The sequence below is a fragment of the Aethalodelphis obliquidens genome, unplaced genomic scaffold (assembly GCF_003676395.1).
Source record: "Aethalodelphis obliquidens isolate GAN/ISIS:26980383/991018 unplaced genomic scaffold, ASM367639v1 scaffold7, whole genome shotgun sequence".
In the NCBI taxonomy this organism is placed as follows: domain Eukaryota; kingdom Metazoa; phylum Chordata; class Mammalia; order Artiodactyla; family Delphinidae; genus Aethalodelphis; species Aethalodelphis obliquidens.
This window is the reverse complement of record NW_020837951.1, coordinates 1,538,286-1,563,129: the sequence shown is the minus strand read 5'-3', so window position 1 is coordinate 1,563,129 and position 24,844 is coordinate 1,538,286. Positions and strand designations below refer to the sequence as shown.

Sequence of the window (24,844 nt, the reverse complement as noted above, 5' to 3'; positions counted from 1 at the left end):
AAGAATAGCAGATTAGGGCTTCCCTGGTGGCGCAGTGGTTGAGAGTCCGCCTGCCGATGTGGGGGACACGGGTTCGTGCCCCGGTCCGGGAAGATCCCACATGCCGCGGAGCGGCTGGGCCCGTGAGCCATGGCCGCTGAGCCTGCGTGTCCGGAGCCTGTGCTCCACAACGGGAGAGGCCACAACAGTGAGAGGCCCGCGTACCGCAAAAAAAAAAAAAAAAGAATAGCAGATTAACTCAGAGGAAGTAGAAATAAATTGAAATTAAAAAAAATATATATGTAAGTACAGTTGACCCTTCGACAATGTGAGGGTTGGTGCGCCGACCCCCCTGAGCAGTCGAAAAGCTGCATATAACTTCTGTCTCCCCTCTAAACTTAACTACTAATAGCTTACTGTTGACCAGAAGCCTTACACGTGCAGTCAGTTCACACACATTTTGTGTATGTATTTGTACTGTATTCTTAGTCAGCTAGAGAAAAGAAAATGTTAAGAAAATCATAAGGAAGAGAAAATACATTTACAGTACTAGACTGTATTCACCGAATATCTTCAGTTTACATCGTCTGTTTACAAGACGAATCACCTGTCTCTCAGTACCTGCATCGATATTGTCTTATAGGATATGGAACACTGTGGGTATTATACGTGTTCCCAGCACTAGACATCAAAACGGAAATGTGAAAAAGAAATGCATATTTATTTATAGGTACTGTATTTATTGCAAAAGATCTGTGTATAAGTGGACCCGTGCAGTTCCAAGGTCAACTGTATACATAAGAGAGAAAAAGCCAAAAGCTGGTTCTTTGAAAAGACTAATATGTTGGAAAAATCTCTAGCAAGACTGAATGAAGGATAATGAGGCAAAAAGACACAAATTAACAATATTAATTGTTAATATCATATTAACGTGACACAGCAGAGCCTACAGAACAGGGGCTGGCAAACTTCTACTGTAAAGGGCCAGAGGGTCGTCAGTCTTTTAGGCTGGGTTCTGTTGAATGTCCTTCGTTTTTGCTTTTTCTCCTTTACACATCACTTAAAAAATATAAACAGCATCGTTAGTTTGTGGGCTGTACCAAAACAGGCCATGGGGCAGATCTGCCCCAAGTCACAGCCTGCCACTTTCTTCGATAAACATTAGGAAGATTTTAAGAGGATATAAGTAGTAGATTCATGCCAATAAATCTAAAAATTAGATGAAACGTATAAGCTTGAAGAGAAACACAACTTACCAACACTGACACAAGAAAAAGAAATTTGAACTTGGACCTAATAAAGACATGAATCTAATAAACACCGTCCTGCAAAACACTCCAGGCCTAAGTGGCTTCATCTGGGCATTACTTCAAATATTGAAGAAATGGACTAAGGTTATACAAACTCTTCCAGGTCATTTTTAAAGGGGGGAGAGGGTGATAATTGTCGAATCATTTTATGAGGCCAGATAACCTTGCTAGCGAAAAAGGGAGAGATTACCTTAAAGGAAAATTAGAGGGCACCCTCCCTCGTCCACAGAGTGGCAAAAATCCTAGAGAAAATATGAGGCAATATGAAAAGCACGGGCTTGTCGCACGCAGCCGGTGGTCCGGGCGCTGGGTCCAAACTCCCGCTCCTCTGATGTGGGTCTGGGGTACCTACACTGGCGCCCACACTGTGTGTGCCTTGTGTGGGTGCGGGGTGTGCATTTAACAGGTTTCCCAATGTTTAGGCTGGAGCTCTGTGGTGGGCAGGGGGCACCCCCGGCAGAAGCAGGGGCTCCACGCTCAGGGTCTGGCCAGATGGGAGCAGCTCCCTCAATTTAGCAACTGCTGGCCACCTGGCAACCCACCTGAGGCCTCCTTCTAGGAGATGAACACTGACTGGGGGTGGTCACAGCTCCAGAGAGCCCCCCCAAAAAGGGCAAAAAAATTAGGCAGTTGAACCCAGAGGGATGTAAAAAGGATACGACATCACAACGAGGTCGAGCTTATTCCAGAAACACAAGGTTTTTTAATATTCGAAAAAGCAATTTATAATATTAACAGAGCAGAAGAGGAAAACTATATGACCATTTCAATATTTAAAGAAAAGGCTGGGACTTCCCTGGTGGTGCAGGGGTTGAGAATCCGCCTGCCAGTGCAGGGGACGCAGGTCAAGCCCTGGTCCGGGAAGATCCCACATGTTGCGGAGCGACTAAGCCCATGCGCTACAACTACTGAAGCCCGTGCACCACAACTACTGAAGCCCATGCGCCACAACTACTGAAGCCCATGAGCCTAGAGCCCATGCTCCGCATCGAGAGAAGCCACTGCAACCAGAAGCCCTTGCACCACAACAAAGAGTAGCCCACACTCACTGCAACTAGAGAAAGCCTGCGCACAGCAACGAAGACCCAATGCAGCCAAAAATAAACAAACAAATAAATAAAGGGTCTCATTAAAAAAAAAAAAAAATAATCCACCACCTGCCAATGCAGGGGACACGGGTTCGAGCCCTGGTCCAGGAAGATCCCACATGCGCGAAGCAACTAAGCCCACGAGCCACAACTACTGAAGCCCGCGCGCCTAGAGCCCGTGCTCCACAACAAGAGAAGCCACCACAATGAGAAGCCCACGCACCGCAACGAAGAGTAGCCCCCGCTCGCCACAACTAAAGAAACCCACACGCAGCAACGTAAGACCCAATGCAGCCAAAAATATTTTTTAAATCCCCTTTAAAAAAAAAAAAAAGTAAATCTTGAGCCCCACATCACACCACATTAAAAAAAAATCAATTCCAGATATACTTACTACAGAGAGAAAAGCCTTAATAACAAAGCAGGGGAGTCTGAATCTTGACTGTTAGAGGGGAAAACAGACGTAAGGAAGAGAGGAGGCTGGGAGAAGCCTAGGACATTGAGTTAAATTTGGAGATACCAGTACAAACTCGTGATTTTTAAATATATAAATTCCTAGCTCTGACTACTAAAAGGGTATAAAAACAGCACCCTAGTAGCAATAAGCAAACGTAGCACCCAGATCTTGGTTCCTAAATACCATTCCCCACTCAGAGGGAAAAAAGCTGACTCCAGGGCTGGGGAACAGAAAGCATAAGATGAGCCTGGGATATTTTGCTGAAAAAGACAATATGAAAATGCTTTAAAAAAAAAAAAAGCAACTTTATACTAACACCAAATAAACAACAACAATAAGTGAAGGAATAAAATAAAAAAGTAGGGGGTCTGGAGAAGCTCTTCCCTACAAAAGACCACCAACTAATAAATGTAGGAGTTACGGAGTTCTGATCACCACTTTGCAACCATCAGAGTAGTGATCAATCCAGGCAAGAGTCATCAACAAACACTAAAAGGGTTGGCTGAAAGGTTAATGACACACCTTCTCTTCTCACAGTGACTCTACCTGGCAGAGATCACCTTGACCAAACGACCTAAGGGGCCATCACCAACACTGAGCCAGGCCAGGGTCGTGGCTGGAGGAGGACACAGCATTGCTCCTGTGGAATCCCAGCAGGAACGCACACCAGGCACCCAACCCAGCAGACCCAAACAGAGGGACCTTCTGCAAAACAGCCAGCCCATGTGCTTCCAAAAGGAACGTCTCGTGAAGGATAAAGGCTGAGAATCTATTCCAGAATAAAAGAAGAACCAGAAATGCAACGTGTGATTCTGAACTGAATACTGGATCAGAAAAACCCACATGACCACAAAGGACAATATTGAGACAACTGGAGGAATTTAAGCGTGGAAATTTAAGCATCGTTGATTATATAGTAGTGCTGGGTCAAAACTGAATTTCCTGGGGACCTCCCTGGTGGTCCACTGGGCAAGACTCCGTGCTCCCAATGCAGGGGGCCCGGGTGCGATCCCCGGTCAGGGAGCTAGGTCCTGCACGCATACGGCAACGAAGATCCCACGTGCTGCAGCTGAAGACCCAGCACAGCCAAAAAAAATTTCCTGAGTTTTGAACACTGTCCTGTGTTTATGCAAGAGAATGTCCCGTTTGTAAGCAATGCTCAGTATTTTGGGGTAAAAGAGCATAATATCTGCAACTTGCCTTCAAATGGTTCAGAGAAAAAAAAAACAAACCTATACTTAAAAAGAGAAAAAGAACGACAAAGCAAAACGTGGCAAATTCTTACCAGCTAGTGAGTCTGAGGCAAAGGTATACAGGAGTTCTTTGTGCTTGTCTTGAAACACTTCTGTAAATTTAAAATGATTTCAAATCAAAAAGACAACTTTAAGGTACACAGAACATTACACTGATCTGGAGGTAAAGGAAGATTCCTTTAAACAAGATATAATAGCTATTGATACAGAGAAAGAAGTTAATACACTTATTACATCAAAATTCTATTAAGAAGATGACAAGTTGCAGAGTGGGAGAAGGTATTTACGACACTTGTCTGACAGAAGAGGTCTATTTGGAGTACAGAGAAGCTCACGAAAAGTTGTGAGAAAAGGACAGACAACTCACTCTGCAAGTGTGGGAGAGAAGATTTAAACGGGCACTTCACAAAGGAAGGCAGATAACGGGTCGAGAGTATGAAAAACACTCAAAATCATTACCCATTATGGAAGTTCCACTTAACTCCACTATGAGAGACTCAGGACAAGACTGCTGGTGCTCTACATCCACGATGTCCAGCACCTGTTACAAAATTAATAGATACGTGAAGAACCACAAAAAGGTGATCCCAAAGAGGAGAAAAATCAGTGGGTAGAAACAGACCGAGAAATAACAAAGCGGACAGCATGAGCAGGCAAAGGCTTTAACACCGGCTAGAAAATACCATCAGAACTTTAAAAAAAATGGAAAAGCAGGAACTCAATGAGGGCAGAAACGGAACATACGAATAAGAACAAAACGGAACTGCAGAAAAGATCGGCAACCATGAAGAAACAGCAATGGAAACGACGCCATCTAAAGCCTAAACAGAAAAAAAGGCTAAAAACTAATAAACAAACAGAGCCTGGGACCTCAGGGACAAAAACATGTTTAATTGGAGTTGTGGGGGGAGGGGCACAAGACATTTGAAGAAATAATGGTAGAAACGCACACGTCCAAAAAGCTCAACAAAATGTAAGCAGAAATAAAAGCTGCCTGAAAAGAAAAGACACAACTCGTACAGAGAAACTCAAAGAATGACTATGATTTCCCAAGGAAAAAATATGCATTTCAGAAGACAAGAGAACGTCTACTGAAAGCAGAAAGTAACAGTCAGCCTAGGATTCTACATCCAGCAAAAACACCCTTCAAGAATGAAGGTGACAACTGTACAATGAAAACTGACTAATTTTATTATACATAAATTATACTTCAATAAGGCAGATTTTTTAAAAGGTGATATAAAGACCTCTTTGTGATTTTTCAGAATCCACTACTAGTCCATCACTAGGTTGAAGGAAATTCTTCAAGCAGAAGAAAAATAACACCAGGTAGAAACTCTAATCTATACGAAGTATGAAGAACTGGACAAGGTAAATATGTGGGTAAACACAATAGGCATTTTTTCATATTTTAAATTTCTTAAAAAAAATTAGACATCCACGTGGAAAAAAAATCAGAACCTCGATCCATGTCTCACACCTTATACAAAAATTAACTCAAAATGGGCCACAGACTAAATGTCAAACCCAAAGCCATAAGACATCTAGAAGAAAACACAGGGGAAAAAATTCTTATAATCTTGTTAGGTAAAGAATCAAATACACCACCAAAAGCATCATCTGTAAGAGAAATTACTGACCGTTTAAACTTCATCAGGGGACTTCCCTGGCGGTCCAGTGGTTAAGAATCCGTCTTCCAACGCAGGGGACGTGGGTTCGATCTCTGGTCAGGGAACTAAGATCCCACATGCCGTGGGGCAACAAAGCCCATGGACCACAACTACTGAGCCCGCACGCCGCAACTAGAGAGAAGCCTGCTTGCTGCAAAGAAGAGCCCTTGTGCCACAATTAAGACCCGACGCCGCCAAAAATAAGATTTAAAAATTTAAAAAATAAAGTTCATCAAAATGTTAAAATGTCTATGAAAGACACTAGTAAGAGAAAGAAAAGACCAACTGCAGTCTAGTAGAAAATGTTTCGAGTCACATATCCAACACAGGACTTTCACACCTAGAATGTATAAGGAATACACCATATCAGCAGTACTCAATATTCAAACCACCCAATAAAAAGACGGCAAAAGACTCGAAGAGGCACTTGACCAGAGCAGGTATACAGATGGCAAATAAATACACAAAGGGTGTTCCACGTCATTAGACATTAGAGAAATACAAATGAACACTGCAGTGTGACACCCCTATAGACCACGAGAATGGCTTTTAAAAAAAAGACAAAACCAAGTGCTGACAAGATCATGGAATGACAGGAACTCTCCTGCTTTGCTGGTGACGATATAAAGTGACAGAACTATTTTAGACAAGAGTTTGGGCAATTTCTTATAAAGTTAAATATGCACTTACAATATGACCCACTATCTCATTCCTAGGCCAATTTACCAAAAAGAACTGACAATTCAAGTGTGCACAAAAACCTAGATGCCACGTTTGCAGCAGCTCAATCCATCACCACTAAAAACTAGAAATAAACCAAAGGTGCTTCGACTGGCAACTAGATAAACCCATCGTGGGAATACTATTCAGCAGTCCAAAAAAAAAAAAAAAGAACCACGAACTCACACAACACGAATGGACCTCAAATGCATTCAATCAAAAGGCCACACACTGTGTGATTCCACTGATGAGACAGAAAACAGACCAGTGGTCGCAGGAGTTGGGAGAGAGGAAGAAAAGACTACAAAGGGGCCACAGGGGGATGATAAAATGTGGGAGGTGACTGCTCTGCATCTTGATTATGGAGGTGATCACATGACTAAATACATTTGTTTAAACTCAGAGAACAATTTGCCCCAAAGAGTAAATTCTACTCTATTTAAATTTTAAAAGTGACTACAAGTGGAAAAAAGACAACTGTCGGTTTCAAGTAAAAACAATAACATCACCATAAGGCTTATAGCCTACGAAGAAGTAAAATACGTGACAACAATTTCACTAAGGACCGGAGCGGGGAAATGAAAACACACAGTTTTGAAAGTCTGAGTTCCACAGGAGGGGGTGATATACCTGAGAAGGTTGATGGGATAAGTCAAATATTCATGAGTCAGCTCCAGACGACCGAAGCATGGCGGGGGTGTGGGGGGGATGTCTAACCACTGGGTCAACAGCAGAGCTAAAGAGAAACTCTGGAAAAATTCAATCAGAAGGTGGTGGAAAAGAGGAAAAAAAGAAAACATGACTAATAAAAAACTAATAGTGAGATGACAGACCTGAACCTAACCCCCTTGAAAATTACACTAAATGTAAATGGTTGAAAGATTCCCAATAAAAGATGGTCAGACCGGATAAAAAAGCAGATCTCAATCATGTGCTATCTATAAGAATTGAGCTTTAAGACACAGGTAGGTTAACAGGAAAAGGGTGAAAACAGCCAACACCAGGTAAATAGTAAACATAAGAGAGCTGGCACGGCTATATTAATACCTGCATAGATCAGAAATGGATAAATTCCTTGAAAGACACAAATTACCATGGCTCGAACAAGATGTGAGAGAAATCTGAACAGTTCTACATCTAAACTAACAGAATGTATAATTGAAAACCTTCCCATAAGGAACAAAAACAACAACAAAACTGCAGGCCCAAGTGGCTTCACTGGTGAATGAATTCTATCAAATGCTTAAGAAAGAAATAACATCAAACTTACACAAACTTTCAGAAAATTAAGGAGAAGAGACATAAGGTTAGCATATCCTCCTACAAAACCAGACACAGATACTACAGGCAAACTACGGATAATTAACCTTCATGAACTAGATGCAAAATTCCTTAAGAAAACATTAGCGAATTGAATTCAGCAATATATAAAACAATAAAACATAATGACCAAGTGGGACTTATCCCAGGAGTTCAAGGGTGGTACAACATTTAAAAATTAACTGATGATGGGCTTCCCTGGTGGCGCAGCAGTTGAAAGTCCGCCTGCCAATGCAGGGGACGCGGGTTCGTGCCCCGGTCCGGGAAGGTCCCACATGCCGCGGAGCGGCTGGGCCCGTGAGCCATGGCCGCTGAGCCTGCGCGTCCAGAGCCTGTGCTCCGCAACGGGAGAGGCCACGACAGTGAGAGGCCCGCGTACCGCAAAAAAAAAAAAAAAAAAAAAAAAAAAATTAACTGATGCAATACACCACATCAGTAAAATTAAGGAGAAAACCCACATCATAATTTCAGTAGATGAACAAAAAAGCAGTCCCACGTGTACGTGGATGTTCACAGCAGCCCGATGATAGCGGCCACACACGACTGCCACTGGTGGCATGCCCACGGCATGGGAGAACACCATCCACCACAAGGACCAAGGACCCACACTCAGACCACACGGATGAATCGATCTCAAGATACAGTAAATGAAAAACGTCAAAAATAGAAGACTCCGTTCTGTGTGATCCCACTTAAGGAAAAATGATAGTGATGGAGACCAACGGGGGCTGCGGTGGTGGGATGGGGTGGGGAGGACGCGGGGAAACATCTGAGGGAAGTAAATTGTTGTGTATCTTGACCGTGGTACTTGACTGATTACAATGGCCAAACTCATCACCTGTACACTTGAAACTGGCACATTTTATTGTGTGTAAACACTTTAATAAATAAAAAAGACGGGGAGAAAAAGGTGGGACTGCCCACCCAGCACAGGCAAGTCTCAAACTCATTCTGCTGACGAGACAGCCGGACCAGAGTGCAGACAGCCTGACTCTGTTTACGTGACGGACAAAAGTACCCAGAGGACAGAAAGCGGATCCGAGGCTGCCCGCGGCTGGGGGTGGGGGAGGGGATGCCAGCAAAGGGGCGCAAGGGCCTCCAGGGTGACGGACACGTCCTCCATCTGACTGTGCTAGTGGCGCCTCGCCCACATCTCAAATGGGTAACTTCATACCCGTGTCACCGAGGTATGTAAGTTACACCTCAATAAAACTGGTTTAAGAAGAACTCTTAGGGTGTTTGGGGGTGTGAGGGTTAAACGTGTGACACTGCATGGAAGCTGAGGCCAGGGAGCCGGGGGCTGCGCCTGGAGGCCCTCAGGGATGAGCCCCGGATGGTGCCTGGGGTGCCCGGCCAGCCCTCAGGGCAGCCTCCGGGGTATACAGTGGGACAGACACGTTGGCGTTGGCACCTCCTTCGCCTGGCCTGAGCTGCCAGGATGCTGCCTTAAAAGAGCGGGAACCCCCCGAGCCTGGGCAGGCCGCCCCCACCTGGGCACCACTGTAGGCAGGCCAGGGGTTGTGCTGGGCTCTAACGGTGCGGACGCTCCTGGCCCAGGGCAGGAGGCAGTGTGGGTGGCGGGGAGTGGGGCTTGCAGAACCCATCCTGACTGCTCCCTCTCTGTGGGACCCCCAAGCGACAGCTCGTGAGCTCTGAGCTGTGGGTGGGAGCAGCTGCCAACCCGGCTGCCCAGAGGCTCTGCTGGAGGGACGCCCTGCCGTGCGGAGGGGGGACGCTGCAGGCTGGGCCCGCCCCCCGTAAGATGGGACAGCAGCCGCGCTGACCTCACAGGCCGTGCTGGGAAGGCCTGGCCCGGGGCGGGGCTCTATCCTCCGGCGTGCAGCGGCCACCTGCGGCCTCTGCTCAGAGCGGCGGAACCCGGGAACAGACGTGCTGCCGCTTGCCAGGACCCCGTCCCGCGCACCACCAGGGTCCGTCCCACGTCCAGGCGTGGGGCAGCGGGCAGACCCGGAGGGGAAGGGAAAGCAGGGCCACACAGGGCCACCAGCTCACTGCCCACCAGCAGGGCACCCCGCGGCGGTCCCCTCCTGGGAAAGGGTGAAGGTGGAGGCTCGGGGCTGGTGCGTAAACACCTAGGCGGGCCTGTGGCTCAGAAGCCCATAGGGAGCACATCCGCCTGCGGGATTCAACATCTGCCCAGTGAGGGGGGTGGGCCTGGAGGCCAGAAGGGGGTCGGAACCGCAGAGACCAGGGGAGGGGGCCCGGGTTGGCGTGGGAACCTCCCCTCCATGCCCTCTGTCGTCTCATCCCCGCACCCCTCAGCCTCACTCCCGGGGCAGCCTGCCCTGACAGTGGCCCCCCGCCACGATGAAACACCACGTCAGGGTCCAGTCTGGTGTCTCTCTGTGTCCACAGCAGGCAAGGGCAGGGACTACGCCCATCCTGGCCACCACTGCTCACAGCCTGTGGGCACAGGTGTGCCCACAGAGAGTGAACAAGTAGAGACCATGGGAGCGGACCCCTCACGGCGGGGGGTGCCCTCTGTGCCCTGCCCACCCCCGGAACCAAAACCAAGCCCCCCAGACCTGCGCTGCCTCGACGGGGCCGCCCCTGGCTCCTGCCCCACTCTCGGCTAGAGGCTGATGTGCAGAGAGATGCCCGCCGGCTCTGGGCCCTGCGGAGCTGAAGCGCGAGCTGCCCTGAGCCCCCGGGTGGGGGGCTGAGCCCACTGCGATGTGGGGTGGGTCTGATCGGCCCCATCATGGTTAGGGCCTTCCCAGTGGCACCTCTCCTAACCTAACCAATTAGGAACCACCCAATATCCTCCAACAGGGAAGCGGGTAAATCAACCACGGCGTCTCCACGAACGGACGATGACACAGGACTTGGACAGAACGGAGGAACACGCAGCACGGACACGGGGGACCACGCGGGGGCTGCTGGGGGGAGGGATCCAGAGCCCATCCACTCATCTGTAACATTCAATTCCTCGATTTCCAACAAGAAGCCCATCACGTGGGAGCTGCTAACAGCCCTTCACGGGGATGAGGGTGGGGACGGGGTCTCCAGTGCAGGGCTCTGCGCCCTTCGCTTTCCTGCACACGGCGTGCTGGAGAGAAGACCCCTGAGGGTCACTCAGGCCACCCCCTCCCTTGGCAGGTGGGGAAACCGAAAGGAGAAGGGACTCCTGAGAACCCTTATGCGCCAGTTCACCTTAGAACCTTCCGGATTCCACCAGCTCGAGAGCCCTGCCCAACCCCTGTCCAGGCCCCGGCACGGGGCACCTGGCTATTCGGCTGCCCACGTGGGGTGTGAGGATGCCCCCTGGCCAGGCCAGGCCAGCACAGAGGGAGCCCGGGTTACGGGAAGCCAGCGCCCAAGGGGCAGCCAGCCTTTGGGGACGGGCCCCTCTCTGCCTGCCCGGCCCCCACGGACCCTCCCCCCAACCCTCTTCCCAGCGTGCCAGGTGCCCAGTGATGCCAGCGACGTCACTGCCGATAACCTAGATTTTAACCAAGAAATCACACACCCCCTCCCTGCCCCACTTACGGGCTCAGGGAGGAGAAAACCCAGACCGGAGCCTCCCAAGTCCTGTTGGAGACAGGCTCCCAGGCCACCGCCCCCAGTCTCGCAGCTTTCCTCCACCCCGTCCCACCTCCGACGCTCCCAGGGATGTGGGATGAGGGGCTCACAGGCCTTAGCTGACCCGTGCCCGGCCCCAGTAGGACCCAGCAGCTGGTCTCAGTGCGGGAGGGGCTGGTGAGGAAGCCCAGACAAGGCAGCGGGGCAGCTCGGTCTCCCAAGCCGCACCCCCAGCTGTCCACGGCCACCTCCCTCGGCTCCTTGGAAAATCCAAGGGTGCAGGTGAGGAGGGGGTCCAGGCTCATGCAGCCAGAGGGGCAGGTGCCCTCAGACGGGCTACCGCCCTGCACCCACACCTAGCAATTCCAACACCTGTGGTGGCTCTCACCGTCTCGTACACACCAAGGCCCGAGGCCACACTGGCGGGAAGGGGGCCGTACAGGGAGGACCCTGGGGTGACACGTGAACTAGGGTCCTCTGCTGGTTCGGCACTGCACCACCAGTGACCACCGTTGGGCAGCCCCGCCCCTGGGCCCTCAGCCGATTCTGTCCTGACCCCTCCATTGAGCCCTGCCCAGCTGCTGGCATTGGGGGGGGGGGGCGGTCCTGCAGGGTTTGCCCTGAGCCCGTGTAGCCTGTTTTCCTGGGGGAGGGGCTTGGGAGCCACCCCAGCTCCCTCTGGCCCAGTCTGGGTGCCAACGGATCTTTCTACCCCCTGGGGGCTGTCAGGGAGATGGCGGGGTCAGGCAGAGGAAACTGCACACGGGTGGTTCCCGGGGTCCCGGCCCGGCCTAACCCACACCAGAGCTTGCGGGTTTCTTGGTGTCAGGAACACCAAGCCCTCCCCGCTACCACTAAGAGGAAAAAACCCGGTCCAGACGGAGGTGGTCTGTGTGCTAGTACCCTGCGCAATCCATACAAATATGACAAAACACATTCAGATAGTCATGAGCCCTGGGAAAACCAAGGCCCAGGGCCCCTGGGGGGAGCTGCCCAGGGCAGTGCCTCCCCCGCAGCTCTGAGAGGGACCCTGAGAAGGGCCCACGTTGGCCAGACCAGAGACCGAAACCCAGCCGCCAGTGCCACATGGGGATCGGCTGTCCCAATGGCCCGAGCTGGCCAGTGCACCAGGCTCCCTCCGCTCCTGCCCCCCAGAACTGACAGACCAGTGCCCGCCTGGAGGCGGAGGAGTGGAAGGGGGAGGGAGAGGAGGGGCAGCGTCGGCCCCATCGGGGCGCAAGGACGTGGTGGGTCTCAGGGGCGGAAAGAGTCCCCAGACTGCACTTTGGGGCCCCAGCTCTGGGATGCCACTTCCCACTGGCAGCGTGCATCCGGGCCAGTCACCGGACACGGGCCCCGCATGCAAATCAGGACAGGCAGCCGGCCCAGGCACACAGCCAGTTTTCGGGGAACACAGAAGGCAAGAGGACACCTGACCTGGGGCCTCAACTACGGGACCCTTCACGCAGCAAATCCTGAACCATCTCTGGCGACTGTGATGCAGGTTACAGGCAACACCAGGCATCGCAAATCAGTGCGTGTTGGGCTTATAGATCCCAAATGCGGGAGTTCTCCCCAGAATAAGTTGGGGGGCAGCACGTTCAGTTCAAGAGGCACTCTCTGGCCGGCCACTTGGTGCTAGCCCCAGGGAGACGGCCGCGACTGGGAGGGGCCCAAGGGACTCTCTGGCCTCCCTGAGTCAGAGGGAAGGCAAGAGCACATGGGTGGGGAAAGGGCTGAGGTCAAAGGCAGCGAAGATGGGCCTGCTGGGGCAGGCACCTCAGCCACAGGGACGCTGAGGTCTCAAGCAGGTGAGTGACGAGTCTGGGTCACACACTGCCCTGTGAGCCCTCAGGCAGGTCCCTGGTCCACTGAGGCCCTCAGTCTCTTCATCAGTCCGGTGAAAGCCGGGGCTCTGTCCCACACGCTACGCTGCGGCTGAACTTTCCCGTGGCCTCTCATCTCACCCAGGATGAGTTTAGAGTCCCTAGCTAAGGCCCTGCAAGACGGACCTGGGTCCTGCTCCTGCCTCGGGTGTCAGCTCCTGCCAGCTCGTCCAGTCTGGGCTGGGGACTGTCCCTGTACACCTGCAGCACAGTGCCCCCGGACGTGTCCGTCTCCCTGCCAGGCTGTGAGGGGCCCAGGGTAAGGCCAGGTTGGCCTCGGTGCCCACACAGGAGGTGCTGGGAGGTCCACCGTGCCGGCAGGCAGGCGGCCGAGGTGGCGGGTGGGGATTACCTGCGTAGCTGCCCGCGGCCTTGACGTACATGTGGCCGTACTGCTCCTCCACCATGGTGTCATAGGCCTCGTCATCCTCGTCATCCTCTTCGTTGTGGTAGGAGGTGGGGCTGTCGGTGGTGGGCAGGCTGCTGGCCCCCGGGCTGGTCCGCTCCCCCTGGGAGTACTGCGCCTGCTGGATGCTGGGGATGAGGGTGGCCAGGCTGGGCACCCCGTAGTAGGAGACCCGGGGCAGCTTGAGGGGGGCCGTGCCTGCCGCCACCGCGGGGCCCGTCGCCGCTGCCGCGCCGTCCCGGGCCCCCGTCTCCAGCGGGCGCTTGGGGGCCAGGCCTGGGCCCGCGGCCAGCGGCAGCTCCACGGCTTCGTGCTTGACGCGGGTCAGCAGCGGGATGGGCACGGAGGGGGACACGACGTAGGGGGGCGCGGCGGTGACCGGCTGCAGCTGGTTGCAGGGGCTCTGGGGCTCGGAGCTGGCGTCCTCGATCATAGCGGTCTGCGAGTCGCAGTGGGGCGAGCTCACCTTGAACATGAGGTCCGTGCCGCGCTCCACGATGTGCTGGATCTGCAGGAAGCCGGCCGTGTACATGACCACGAGCTGCTCGCTGGCCGCCATGGTCAGCCTGCCCGTGTAGCAGAAGGACAGGATCTGCTGGAAACAGGCGGGCGGCACGGTGCCCGGCAGCTCGAAGGCGCTCTTGCTGTTGCCGCTGAACAGGTCGCGGAAGTAGAGGCTGCTGGCGGCCAGGACGGCCCGATGGGCCTTGAAGGCCTGGCCCTTGACCACAATGGACACATCGCAGTAGAGGCCCAGCAGACGCTGCTCGTTGAGGCAGCCGAGCACGGTGTTCCCGAAGTTGGGGATCTCGATGTGCAGCATCTGCGACATGGCGGGCGGGGGTGGCGGGCGGGCCTCAGACTCTCAGTGCGGGAGCGGCCGAGCGGGGCGCATCTGCGGGAGAGAGGGCGCGGGGCGCCGCGGTCAGGGTCGGGCTCCGGACATCCAGCGGCCCACTGGCAGGGCCGGGCCCCGCACCACCCTGCTCTGCCACAGTGCCCAGGCCCCCCTGCGGGGCACCCCCAGACCCTCCAGCCGCCACGAGCCAGACCAGGTCTCGCCGCAGACCCGGCCGATGGTGGGACCCTGGCAGGGCCGTCAGTGCCGCCCAGGATACTAGAAGCCCCAGCTGGGTTTCCAGCTGGGGTGGGGGTGTAGGGGCCCCCCACACCACCCCGGGACGCTCCCAGAGTCCACCCAGCAGAGCGTGTAAGCCCTCGGGGCCGAGAGACACCCTGTCCTGGCAGAAGACGAGAACAGGCCTGCAGGCGGCGGACAGACGGGAGGACGGGAGGACGGGACGGGGCGGTCCACCCACAGCACTGAAGGGGCGAGGGCGGCAGGCCCGCGTCTGCATAACTCTTCTCCCAGGAAAAAGTTAGCAGCAAAGGAGCCCCTTGCCGCCTGTCCCCTGGGAGGGACCCGAACCCGGAGCAAGAGGCAGGGCACCGCGGTGTGTGGCGGGGGTCTCGTGGCGGGCGGTTTCTCGGAGGCTTTGCTTTCGGTTTGCTTTTCCCGTTTTCCCTAGAGCAGCCGTGCAGAGGGCCCGCCAGGGGGGGCATTCTGCCCCGCCGGCTGAGAAGCCGCCCCTTCGGCCCTCGGGAGAGGCGGGCAGGAGTGGTTGCCCAGGGAAGTGAGCTGAAGCTGGGAGAACTCAGCCTCTCCGCCGCCTCTGCTCGCCCTCCAGGCAAAGGAGACCTCGGGCCAGAGGTGCTCCGAGCCGCGCCCGGCTCCCCCAGCCCGAGCTGCCTCGGGGACCCGGCTGCCAGCCCAGGAGTTGGGACCCTGTCGCAGCCCCACCTGCGCGCCCTCCCGGCCCCCCAGCTCCCGATGCCGGCCGATCCCTGCTGGCTCGCTCCCAGCCCAGGTGACTAAAGGGGTCGTGGGGAGACAGGGGAGGGCCGAGCAAGGGATTGGCCGTGGTCGGGATGCTGCCGGCCCGCAGGGTCTGGGGATGGGGCTCCCGCGCTGTGGAGCTGGTGTCCGACTCAGAGAAGCGGGGCCGGGACGGACGGGCCGGAGAAGGCGCCGGCCCAACTCCGCGCAGCCGGCGCCCGTACAAAGGGCCGCTCGGTCCCGCGGGAGGAAAGTGCGGGCGGCCGCAGAGGCGCCGGGCGGCCGGCGAGAGGAGGGCGGAGCGCCGGCCCGGCCGCCGACAGGAGTTGAGCAGGTGGGCGGCCGCTCGGGGTGGGGGGAGGGCCCGCAGCGCCCCCGCTGCGGAGAAGTTGCCGGCCTGGCCGGTGGCACCGGCGGCAGGGGAGACCTACCTCTGGCCGCTGCCGCCGTGGCCCCGGCACTGCCCGCTCAGCCTGGCAGGGGCAGGCTCGCCCGCACACCGGCCGCCCGCAGCCGCCAGCTGCTCCGGGAATGCAGCAAACGGAGCGGGAGCCCTTGGGGTGGGGAGGGCGAGAGGAGCTGCGGGGGGAGGAGGGGGGAGGGGGGAAGAGGAGGAGGGTGGGGGGAGGAGGGGGACAGAGAGTCTCGGCTGGGCCGGGCCGCAGCTCAGCTGCACCCAGCCCGGCTCTCCGGGGCAGCGCACAGCATCTAAATGAAGAGGCCGGATGCAGACGGACATTCAGGCAGCTCTCGGGAATGAATAGCCGCCTTTGATTTGGGAGCCGAAGTAATGCCAGCTCCCAGCCCCGGCTTTAAAAACAGTGGAGTGTTGGTGCCAGAGGAATGCACGGCTCCGGGTGTTGGTACAAGACAGACTTTTGATGACTCACTGCAAATGCAAACAAAGATGGCAGCAATACTGTACTGTGCGCGGAGAGACGCTCGTGGTGCCGCGGCAACCGAGACGGCCTGGAAACGTATAGTGCGGTTCTGCATATGAATTACCCAGTAAACTACCACCCTGCCATCCAGTACGGCCCGAGTGTCAAAGCATTTAAACTATGCCAAACAGTCTGCAGGGCTGGCAGAGCGGCCTAACTCCTGCAGTGCAGGCAGGGGGGTGCCGGGCGGGGGCCGGCGAGGGGGGCAGGGAGGCCAGGGGGTCGGGGCAGACAGGCCAGGAGCTGGGTGAGCAGGGGAGGAAAAGAAGGGAGATGAGAAAATGAGGCAGAGAGAGGTGAGAGCAAGGGGCCAGGGAGGAAGAGACCCAGCCCCCCTTCCCCCGGCGCCCTGCAGGCCCCAGTGCCCGCCTTCCCCCCTTCTTGGGGTCCCAGAGCGGCAGGCCCAGCTAGTCCGGCCCCAAAACCCCAGGTAATCACCCTGTACCCCCACTCCCCAGCCGGGGCAGCTCTCTTAAAGAAGTACAACTCTGTGATTACAACCGGGGGCCAGGCCCGTGGTGGCCAGCGACCAGGAGCCCCCGAAGGACCCGCCCTGGTCCCTGATGGACCTGCCCCGGGGAGGGGGCAGCCAAGGCACCGCCCCCAGGTTACCAGTGTGGCCGGGCCGTTGGTGCGGGGTCCACAGTGTCTGCCGTCTACTGAACCTCTCCTGGGCAGGGGCGGCCGTGCTGTGCACACTGCCTGTTTGGCTGCAGAGGATGTGGGACCTCGTTCTAGGCTCAAGCCCCCACCTGCTGGACAGCGTGGGCCCTGGGGCAAACCACTGGCCTGCCCAGCCTCAGTTTCCCTGCTTGCCACCAACTGTGGCAGCCTGCAAGAAGGGGCAGGGTTGAGAGTGGAGATGGCCAAGGAAGGTCTGTCTCCTGCAGCGCCCAGCGTCGTCACCATCAGGGCAAGGCGGGGGGGGGGGGGGGGGCTACAGGCAGCACCCCTCCCACCGTCCCTTCCGAGGCATCCGGAGAGAAAGAGCCATCTGGCGCCTCCCCATTCACACACCGTGGGCTCAGCTTCCGAGACCAGATAAAATGCTGCGAATGGAGAGACGGAAGAAGGCCAGGTGTAGGGAAGCCGCCCAGCGAGCAGCGGCCAGCAGAGGCGGCTTGGTGCCTCCTGCACAGGGCTGCTGACAACTGGAGGGGTGGGTGACGGCAACACAGGCCCGCACGCGGAGCGCTAACAGAAATGGTCCCCGCTCGGCGCTCTGGGGACCCGGGGGCTGTGTGGGGAGAGAGAGCGGGGCTTGGCCGGCCTTCCTCCGGCTCGAGGCCCAGGTGGGGCGGCCATCATCTCAGCACCACCAGGTTTCACATCCTGGCTTGGCCTCGGCCACCAGGTGACGGACCGAGGGCCCTTACGCACCGCACTCTTGGGTCCACGTGGACGCCCGGGTCTGCACACCTCCCCTCACCCCCACTGGGTAGCCTTGCCAGGCCCCCCAGACTGGGCTGTGTCATCCTGGTGGTCCCCCTTTCCTGGGGCCCAGGAGAAGCCCACTAGCTCCAAGATGAGGGACTGGGGCCTCGGGGGGTGGGGTGTGCGTGTGCGGGCACAGCCCCATGTGCCTGCCCAGCCACAAAGGGGGGCAGACTGGGCACACATGGAGCCAGTGTGGAGAAACAGAGGGACACTCAGAGGCCCAAGGACAGTGGGGCCCGTGATGGGTAGGGAAGGGCAGGGGCCAACCCTGGCCTGGGTGCAGGACACCCAGCCTTCCGCCGCCCTCCACGCGCTCTCCCCTCCGCTGTGCTGCACCCAGGCCCTCCCTGGGTGGAGGAGAGCGACCACCTTCAGGCCCCTGTTTCATTGCCAGCTCCGCAGGGAAGTCCCCCAGGTGCCACGCGGGAGCTTGCTGAGGCTGGGAGAGTCTGTCCGATGCCTGACGGGCGTTTCACCCAATGCTGGGCACGGCCAGGGAGGGCCGCAAGAGAGGGGCTGTGCGGCCCAGGGACACACAGCACAGTGGGGAGGGCCGCCACGGGGCCCCCGCACCCACCACCGGGAGCCTCCCAGAGAGTGAGGTGGGGCCTCCTGAGCCAGCTGGGGGCTCTCGTGCCGTGAGAGGGGAGGGGGTGAGCAAGCCTGGCTGGGGTGGGCGGAAGCTGCAAAGGTGCAGTGCGCACCGGCCCCCAGAGGGTCCCAACTGCCCAGGGCTGGGCAGGGAGCAGCCAGGTTCTGAACTGAGAGCGGGGGCCAGCGAGGTCTGCAGAGCCGACCCTTCCAAGAGCGGCTCCTGGGTTCCGCTGGGTACCACCCCACATGCCGGGCCCGGCGTCAGCCACCTCAAGTGCAGGTCCTATGGCCTCCAGCAGAGGACTCCACGTCTGGGATGCCCGCCTGGGAGGGGGGTCACATTCGCCCTCCGATGGTGACCACGGGGTCGAGGCAGACGGTGTTATTAGGAAAGCGCTCGGCTAGAGACGCACACGGCTAGAGACCGGCGCCCGCCTAGGCCCCGTCCGTGCTTCGTGGGCCTGCCCCCCGGGGCTGCGGCCAGACCGTTCACCCGGAGAGGGGACCATCCCCCCCTGGAAGGTGACGGAGCCGTCTGGCCCCGGGGATGGGGACAACCAGCCCTGTTGTTGCCGTGTCCTCAAGCCACCTGTGCGGGTGAGGCCGCCGCCCCACGGCCCAGCCCAGGACAGCCCAGCACGAGCTGGTTTCAGGTTGCTTTCTTAGAAGCCTCGGCCGGAGCGAGAACAAAGCTGAACTTCAGGAGAAAAGAATAAAATAAAGGCTTGACTTACACGCCCAGGACGTGCCGAGGGCCGATCCGTGCGCGGTGGCCGGAGAGGAGAGGGGCCGGGGCCTGAGCTGGCCTCCCTGCCCAGCCCCACGCGACCTCCTTCCCCCTCTGTGCCTCTGTTTCCCCACCCCTGCTACCCAAGCAGCACCACCTCTTCTGTTTCCCTCCACAGCAAGACCCCTGTGCCGTCCACTCACGGAAGGTCCTGAAGAGCCGGGAGGAACGTCCGAGATCCCATCTTTGTTCGTCCCGGCCGTCCTCAAAGCCACTGCACCACGGAACCACCCCCCTCATAATGCCCTTCAGAATGGAACCCACTTTGGGACATAACAAAGCCAGAGTCCAGCCCCTGCAGCTGTGCTAGCCTCAGGGGAGAGGCCCGTTCCACACAGACTCTAGACCTCCCCAGGAAGAAGGGGATGGGGGGGTCTCTTCTCTGTGGACCCTCCCTTGGGAACGGCTGGGATTATGGGCTGTCCACCAGGATGCCTCCCAGCCCCCGGCGGGCCACGCACCCGCAGGTGGCCGAGAGAAGGATGTGGGGCTATGAGCCCCCAGAGCTGCAGACACGCATGCACACAGGGGCCAGGGGGCGTCAGAGTCCAGCCTCCCCACGCACCCCAGATCCTCAGGGGCCTGCTACGGCAGGGGTACGGCGCCGCGTTTAATTTCTGCAGAAGCACCACCAGCGGGGGAAGAGGAGGCGAGACAAATTAAACTAAATTAAATTAAATTAAATTATTTTGCAGGATTTAATTTCACCAACCTAATAAGCGGACTGGACCTTGGCAAACGCACAGCCATTAAACACACACCGCAGGGGAAGAAGGGGGCAGGTGCGCCAGGGAACATTCCGGCAGCAGAGAAAGGAGCCCCTCTCACCCCCAGCACCTAGCCCCCAGCCGGGGGCCCATCCCCGTGGCAGCCCCGCTGCCCGGCCGCCAAGCCCTGCCATCTCGGGACCTCGGGAGAAGCCGGCCCGGCAGCAAGGCCACCTCCTAAAAGGCAGGGCGCTCCGGAGCTGCCTTTTAGGCAGGGCCGTGTCCTGCGGGGAGGTGGGCAGGTTACTGAGTCAGCGTGAACACACGTGGGCGCGTCGGGGCATCAGGAATACCGCCCAGGCTGCCCCGCGGAGGCTGTCAGGAGAGCGTGGGCGGGACGGGGTGTCACTCTGGACAGCAGCCATCAGAGCGACGGCCTTGCTTTCCGATTACGATTACGGCGCAGGCTCCAGTTACCAGGCTCTCTGGCACCCCCATCTGCAGTCCCCCGTTCATGCTCTGGCTCTGCCGTGAGCTCTGCTCCTCCGAAGGGCAAGGGGGAAGCGTCTGGGGGTTGACCCTTCGGAGGTCCGGGTGGCTGTTTGAAGCAAGGCTGCTCGGCTCGGGCGTGCCAGGCCCCCTGAAAGCTGGGCGAGGCACCGGCCTGCTGGAGCCTCAGGTTTGCATTAAACTTTTAATACACCACAAAGCAGGGCTGGGCTGTCAGGGGGCTGGGCTGCTAATGGAAGGCCCCGGGCAGGGAACCAGGGCTCCAGGGTGGGGTCTCAGCTGCTCGGAGCCCCTCCCCACGGTCCCGATGTGTGTGCTCGCCTCCCAGCCCCACCCCCTCCAGGTGGGTGCAGAACAGGAGGCTGAGGTACCCAGAGGATGAGCTTCCTGCCCAGGCCTCTGGCCTGGGCTGCACCCAGTCACCACCCTCCCCAGCTGCCTGCTTTCAACACCCATGATCCCGGGCAACCGAGGTCATCAAGAGGGTGGGGACTGACCCTGCTGGGCAGAGGGACGCTGAGGCCTGGACTTGCCCCGGGCCTCCAGGACTCTGCTGCAGAGGTGAGAATTCCACCTCAGCCTCTGCGCCTGGCTGTCCTGGAGTCCCCTGTGCCCAGGGCAGGGGGCGCACAGGCCTTCGAAACCTCAGGGCCACTCGGTCCCGGGCTGTGGCCACACCTCCAATACACCCCCGCCCCCCCCCCCATCACCAGCTCACTGAGCCCCAGCCCGACAGGCAGAGGCAAGACGCCTCCGGTGTTCAGCCAGGCACCTGGGCAGCCTCCACCCAGACCACAGCCTGGACCGGCATCAGGCATAAAAGCCGGTTTTAACTGTACTAACAAATGTTTGCCTAGAAGCTTTTTTTTTTTTTTCCCCAACCAGAGAAGGGCAGCCTGCGAGAATCTGCAAATTCAAAGATGTGCTTATCAGTCCGTCCCCTGCCGCCCTGGAGGGAGCCACAGATGCAGGGCTGGTCCTCAGAGACAGAGCACACACCTAAGTTCCCTGCCGGCCCTCCACACAGCACCTCCAGCCCCCCGAGGGCCCAGGGCCCTGGGTGCCGCACCCACAGCCTGGCCCCATCAGCCCCACTGGCCGCAGGACCGCGGGGGCTGGGCGGGGGCTGGGTGGACGCCCTCCCAGAGGGGACAGCGGGCCCTGCGTCACACAGCACGTGGCCCATGCGGTGGGCTCTGAAGAGGGTCCAGCCTGGGGGTCTGGGTGGCCCAGCTCATCCCATGGGCAGGGGGGAAACTGCAGCTGGGGCACCTTCCAACATGCCACCGCCCACCAGGCATGACTGCCTGCCACCGCCACGCCAGCCTCTGACCCTCCGCTCAGATATTCCGTGCGGAGAGGGGGTCAGGAGCTAAACAAACTGGGCGTGAACCTAAAGAAACAGGAGCGGCCGGCCCAGAGGGAGGGCAGCGGCCCCCATGAGCCCACCCGCCCACCCTGCACCCACCACGTCCACGGATCAGCCATCAAACGGTTCCAGAAGGCTTGGGAAGAAGTAAGCAGTGTTTTGAACAGAGCCGACAATCTCTCTCGCCCGTGTTTGTAACTCAAATGCCGTAGGCTTGAAGAGTGTGCCCCTCGGGCATCGTCTAGTAACTTAAAAAGGCAGACCCATGCCTGCAGACGCCACCCTACTCCTCCCTCGGAGGCTGAAGCTGGGTCTCCCCCGCCCTGCACCCAGGCTGGGGGCACTGGGGGGCCGGCACTGAGAGCAGGGGCTGCCCGCGCCGGGCAGCTGGGCCCCTGGAGCCAGACTCGCCCCCCTCGGCCCTACAGCACCTTGCTGTCCCCTCCGAGGGCTGACGGGGGTCCTCGAGGCGGCCAGGTCCCGGGCGGCAGGTGGAGGGGGCGCGCGTGCCAGGCCCGGCCGGTCACCCAGCTCATTAGCGACGGCGCCTCTGCACACACTCACGTCTTTAATATTCATAGCTCTCCTCATCTGCATATCGTGCCATAAATAGTCGAGGTGAGACACAAAGCTCCCTGCATTTCTAATTATGCTTAAAAATCTAACGTAAATCAGACGACACAGAAATACCAAATCAGCTGCTGGGGTGGGGGGGGCACATAGGCTGAGACGGGTCACGGCACACCAGCTCCCACCTCCAAGCTCACGCCAAGGTGGTTGCCGGTGGGCGCCGGCCCAGGGTCCCCCCCGCCGGGAGCTGGGCGGCAGTGTCCCAGGCCACTCCCTAGCCAGCCTCACCCCCGCAGCCCTAAGGAAAGAGACAAGTGGGGGCAGGGGATACGCCCGCGGCACCTCAGGGACCCCGCCGCTCCTCCCCTGGGGCCGGCCAGCCTGTCCCACCTTCTCCCGAGGGGCTCCTGCCACCGTGCCTCCTTACCCTCCGCACTGGGGGACACCCAGCCACCCACCCCACCCAGGGGCCCAGTTCCTGGGCTCCCCTGTATCCACATTTAACCGGCTCTCCAGAGGGATCTGAGTCCACAGCAGAGGAGAATCAGAGCAGATGCGCCCCCAGCCCCAGGCAGTGCCCGACTCTGGGGATGGGATTTGGCAGGCAGGAGGCACAGCCGGAGCGCCAGGCCCCTGAAGGGCGTGGGGACAGGACTGGACGTGACAGTGGGCCCCTGACCCCCGAGGGGGCTCCAGCCCTGCACGGGCAGGAGAGGCCCGCGTGGGCCTCGCTCTGCACTCGGGGCCCAGTCCCCCTGTCTGCGGGGAGACACAGAGGAGGGGCTACAGAACTGAAGGCTCCGGGCAACTCAGAGCCCAACACAGCACCAACCCTCACGGGGGGCACCAGAGGGGCATCCAGGGCCCTGGTGGGCGGCACTGACACCAGACCTCAGGGTCCCTGGGGGCTGAGGCGCAGCTGGGGCAGTGGGGGCACCTGGGGGCAAAGCTGCTGCCCAGGGAGCCCAGGAGCTGCAGAGCCAACAACAGGTGACCCGGCCTGCATCAGAGCACACGCCTGTCTCCATTTCTTCAAACAGACCCCAGCACCCCTGGCCCCCATGTTCCCGGGCAGCCCCGAACACTAGCGCTCAGCACATACCCTGCCCAGCCCTGGCCCCAGCTCCCCCAAATGCAGCCTGGAGTCAGGGCCCCTGGGCTGGCGCACCTCTGCCTGTCCTGGGGTGCAGAGGCGGGGCCCCCAGAGGGACCCGCAGGAGACACAGGCCCGAGTGACACGGGGGTTACCCCGCTCTGCCTTTAGAGAGAGACGCAGAGATGCCTGCTGCCCACATCTGCCTGGCATCACGCCCAGACCTATTTTTAAGCCCATTTACTAGAAATCCCACAAATTAAAGGAAATACAGATAATGCAGTAAGAATCCTGGGGGCCAAATAAAAGCTGCACATAACTGTCCTCGTGCTCCAGTGTGAGAATCTCAACCACAAAACCAGATCTCCCCGAAGCACCCCTGCGACACGGACACGTCCTGGGCGAGGAGGGAAGTCCAGCGTGCAGGCTGAGGCCAACAGCACGGCCATAAAAGGCAGTTACCGATATGAGAAATAAAGACCATGAATACAAACACCCGACTGGACGGCGGGAATGCCGATCGCCGGCAGCTACTGACAGCATGTTGGGTGGCGTGTTCTCTCCTAGAGGCGCGTCCAAGCTGTGGGCAGGACCCCCCTCTCCCCCTCCCGTGGAGGCAGCTCCTCTGTGGAGCAGGCTGGGGCGGGCGCCAGGCGGGGACCAGGGGACCGGGGGCCTCCCTCCCAGCACCTGGCCACGGCCACAGCTCTGTCACTTCCACCCCCCCAACCCACCGAGTTTCACGTGGTTCCCAAGACAAGCCAGGAGGTGGGGGCTACGGAGACCCAGATCTCCAGAAACCGAGGCCCACGGAGGGAACCAGCCAACTGGGTTTGCCAGGGAACGGTGGGGGAGGGCTCCGTGGGCACCCCGGGAAGGGCCAGGCCCCCCAGGACAAGCTGGTTGGCTGAGGTGAGAGGTTGAAAGGCCTCACACGTGGTCCCCCAGGGTCAGGCCCAGGCCTCCTGGCCTCCAAGGTCAAGGGCCGTCCTGTAGGCTCACAGGCTCGCCAAGGCCTCAAAGATGTGATCAGGACAGAGGACAAACAGTCAGATCGCTCCTGGGTAAAAAGCATCAAAGGCGCGTCTGGGTGGGCACCAAGCCCCTGCAGACCCTCAGGAGCCCCGGGCATGTCCGCCCCAGCCCTCCCCTGCTCGTTCCACCTGCCAGGTATCCGGGTATCCGCTATCCAGCCACCCCTTCACCAGAACCTCCCCCTCTGCATCTTGAAGCCCACCAGCCCCAGACACACAGGGCGCCCTGAGAGGCTGTGGGTGTCGGCGGGTGTGCACGGGTGGAAGGGGAGCCCGCAATGGGGAGGTGCGTGTGTGCATCTGTGTGTGTGTGTGTGTGTGTGTGTGTGTGTG

The 24,844-nt window shown here is 58.1% G+C and overlaps 1 protein-coding gene across 4 annotated transcripts in view; it reads right to left on the bottom strand.

Moving 5' to 3' along the window:
* Nucleotides 1–24,844, bottom strand: part of NACC2 (NACC family member 2) — a 70,570-nt gene that overhangs the window by 15,483 nt on the left and 30,243 nt on the right. For 2 of the 4 annotated variants that reach the window (XM_027104304.1, XM_027104305.1), the window contains exon 2: nt 13,579–14,527. In XM_027104304.1, the coding sequence (XP_026960105.1) occupies nt 13,579–14,464 (886 nt within the window). In that variant the 5' untranslated portion in view covers nt 14,465–14,527. Of the gene's footprint in view, nt 1–13,578; nt 14,528–15,900; nt 16,353–24,844 lie in introns of those variants that run through there. The other 2 variants (XM_027104306.1, XM_027104303.1) reach the window with 2 other exon arrangements.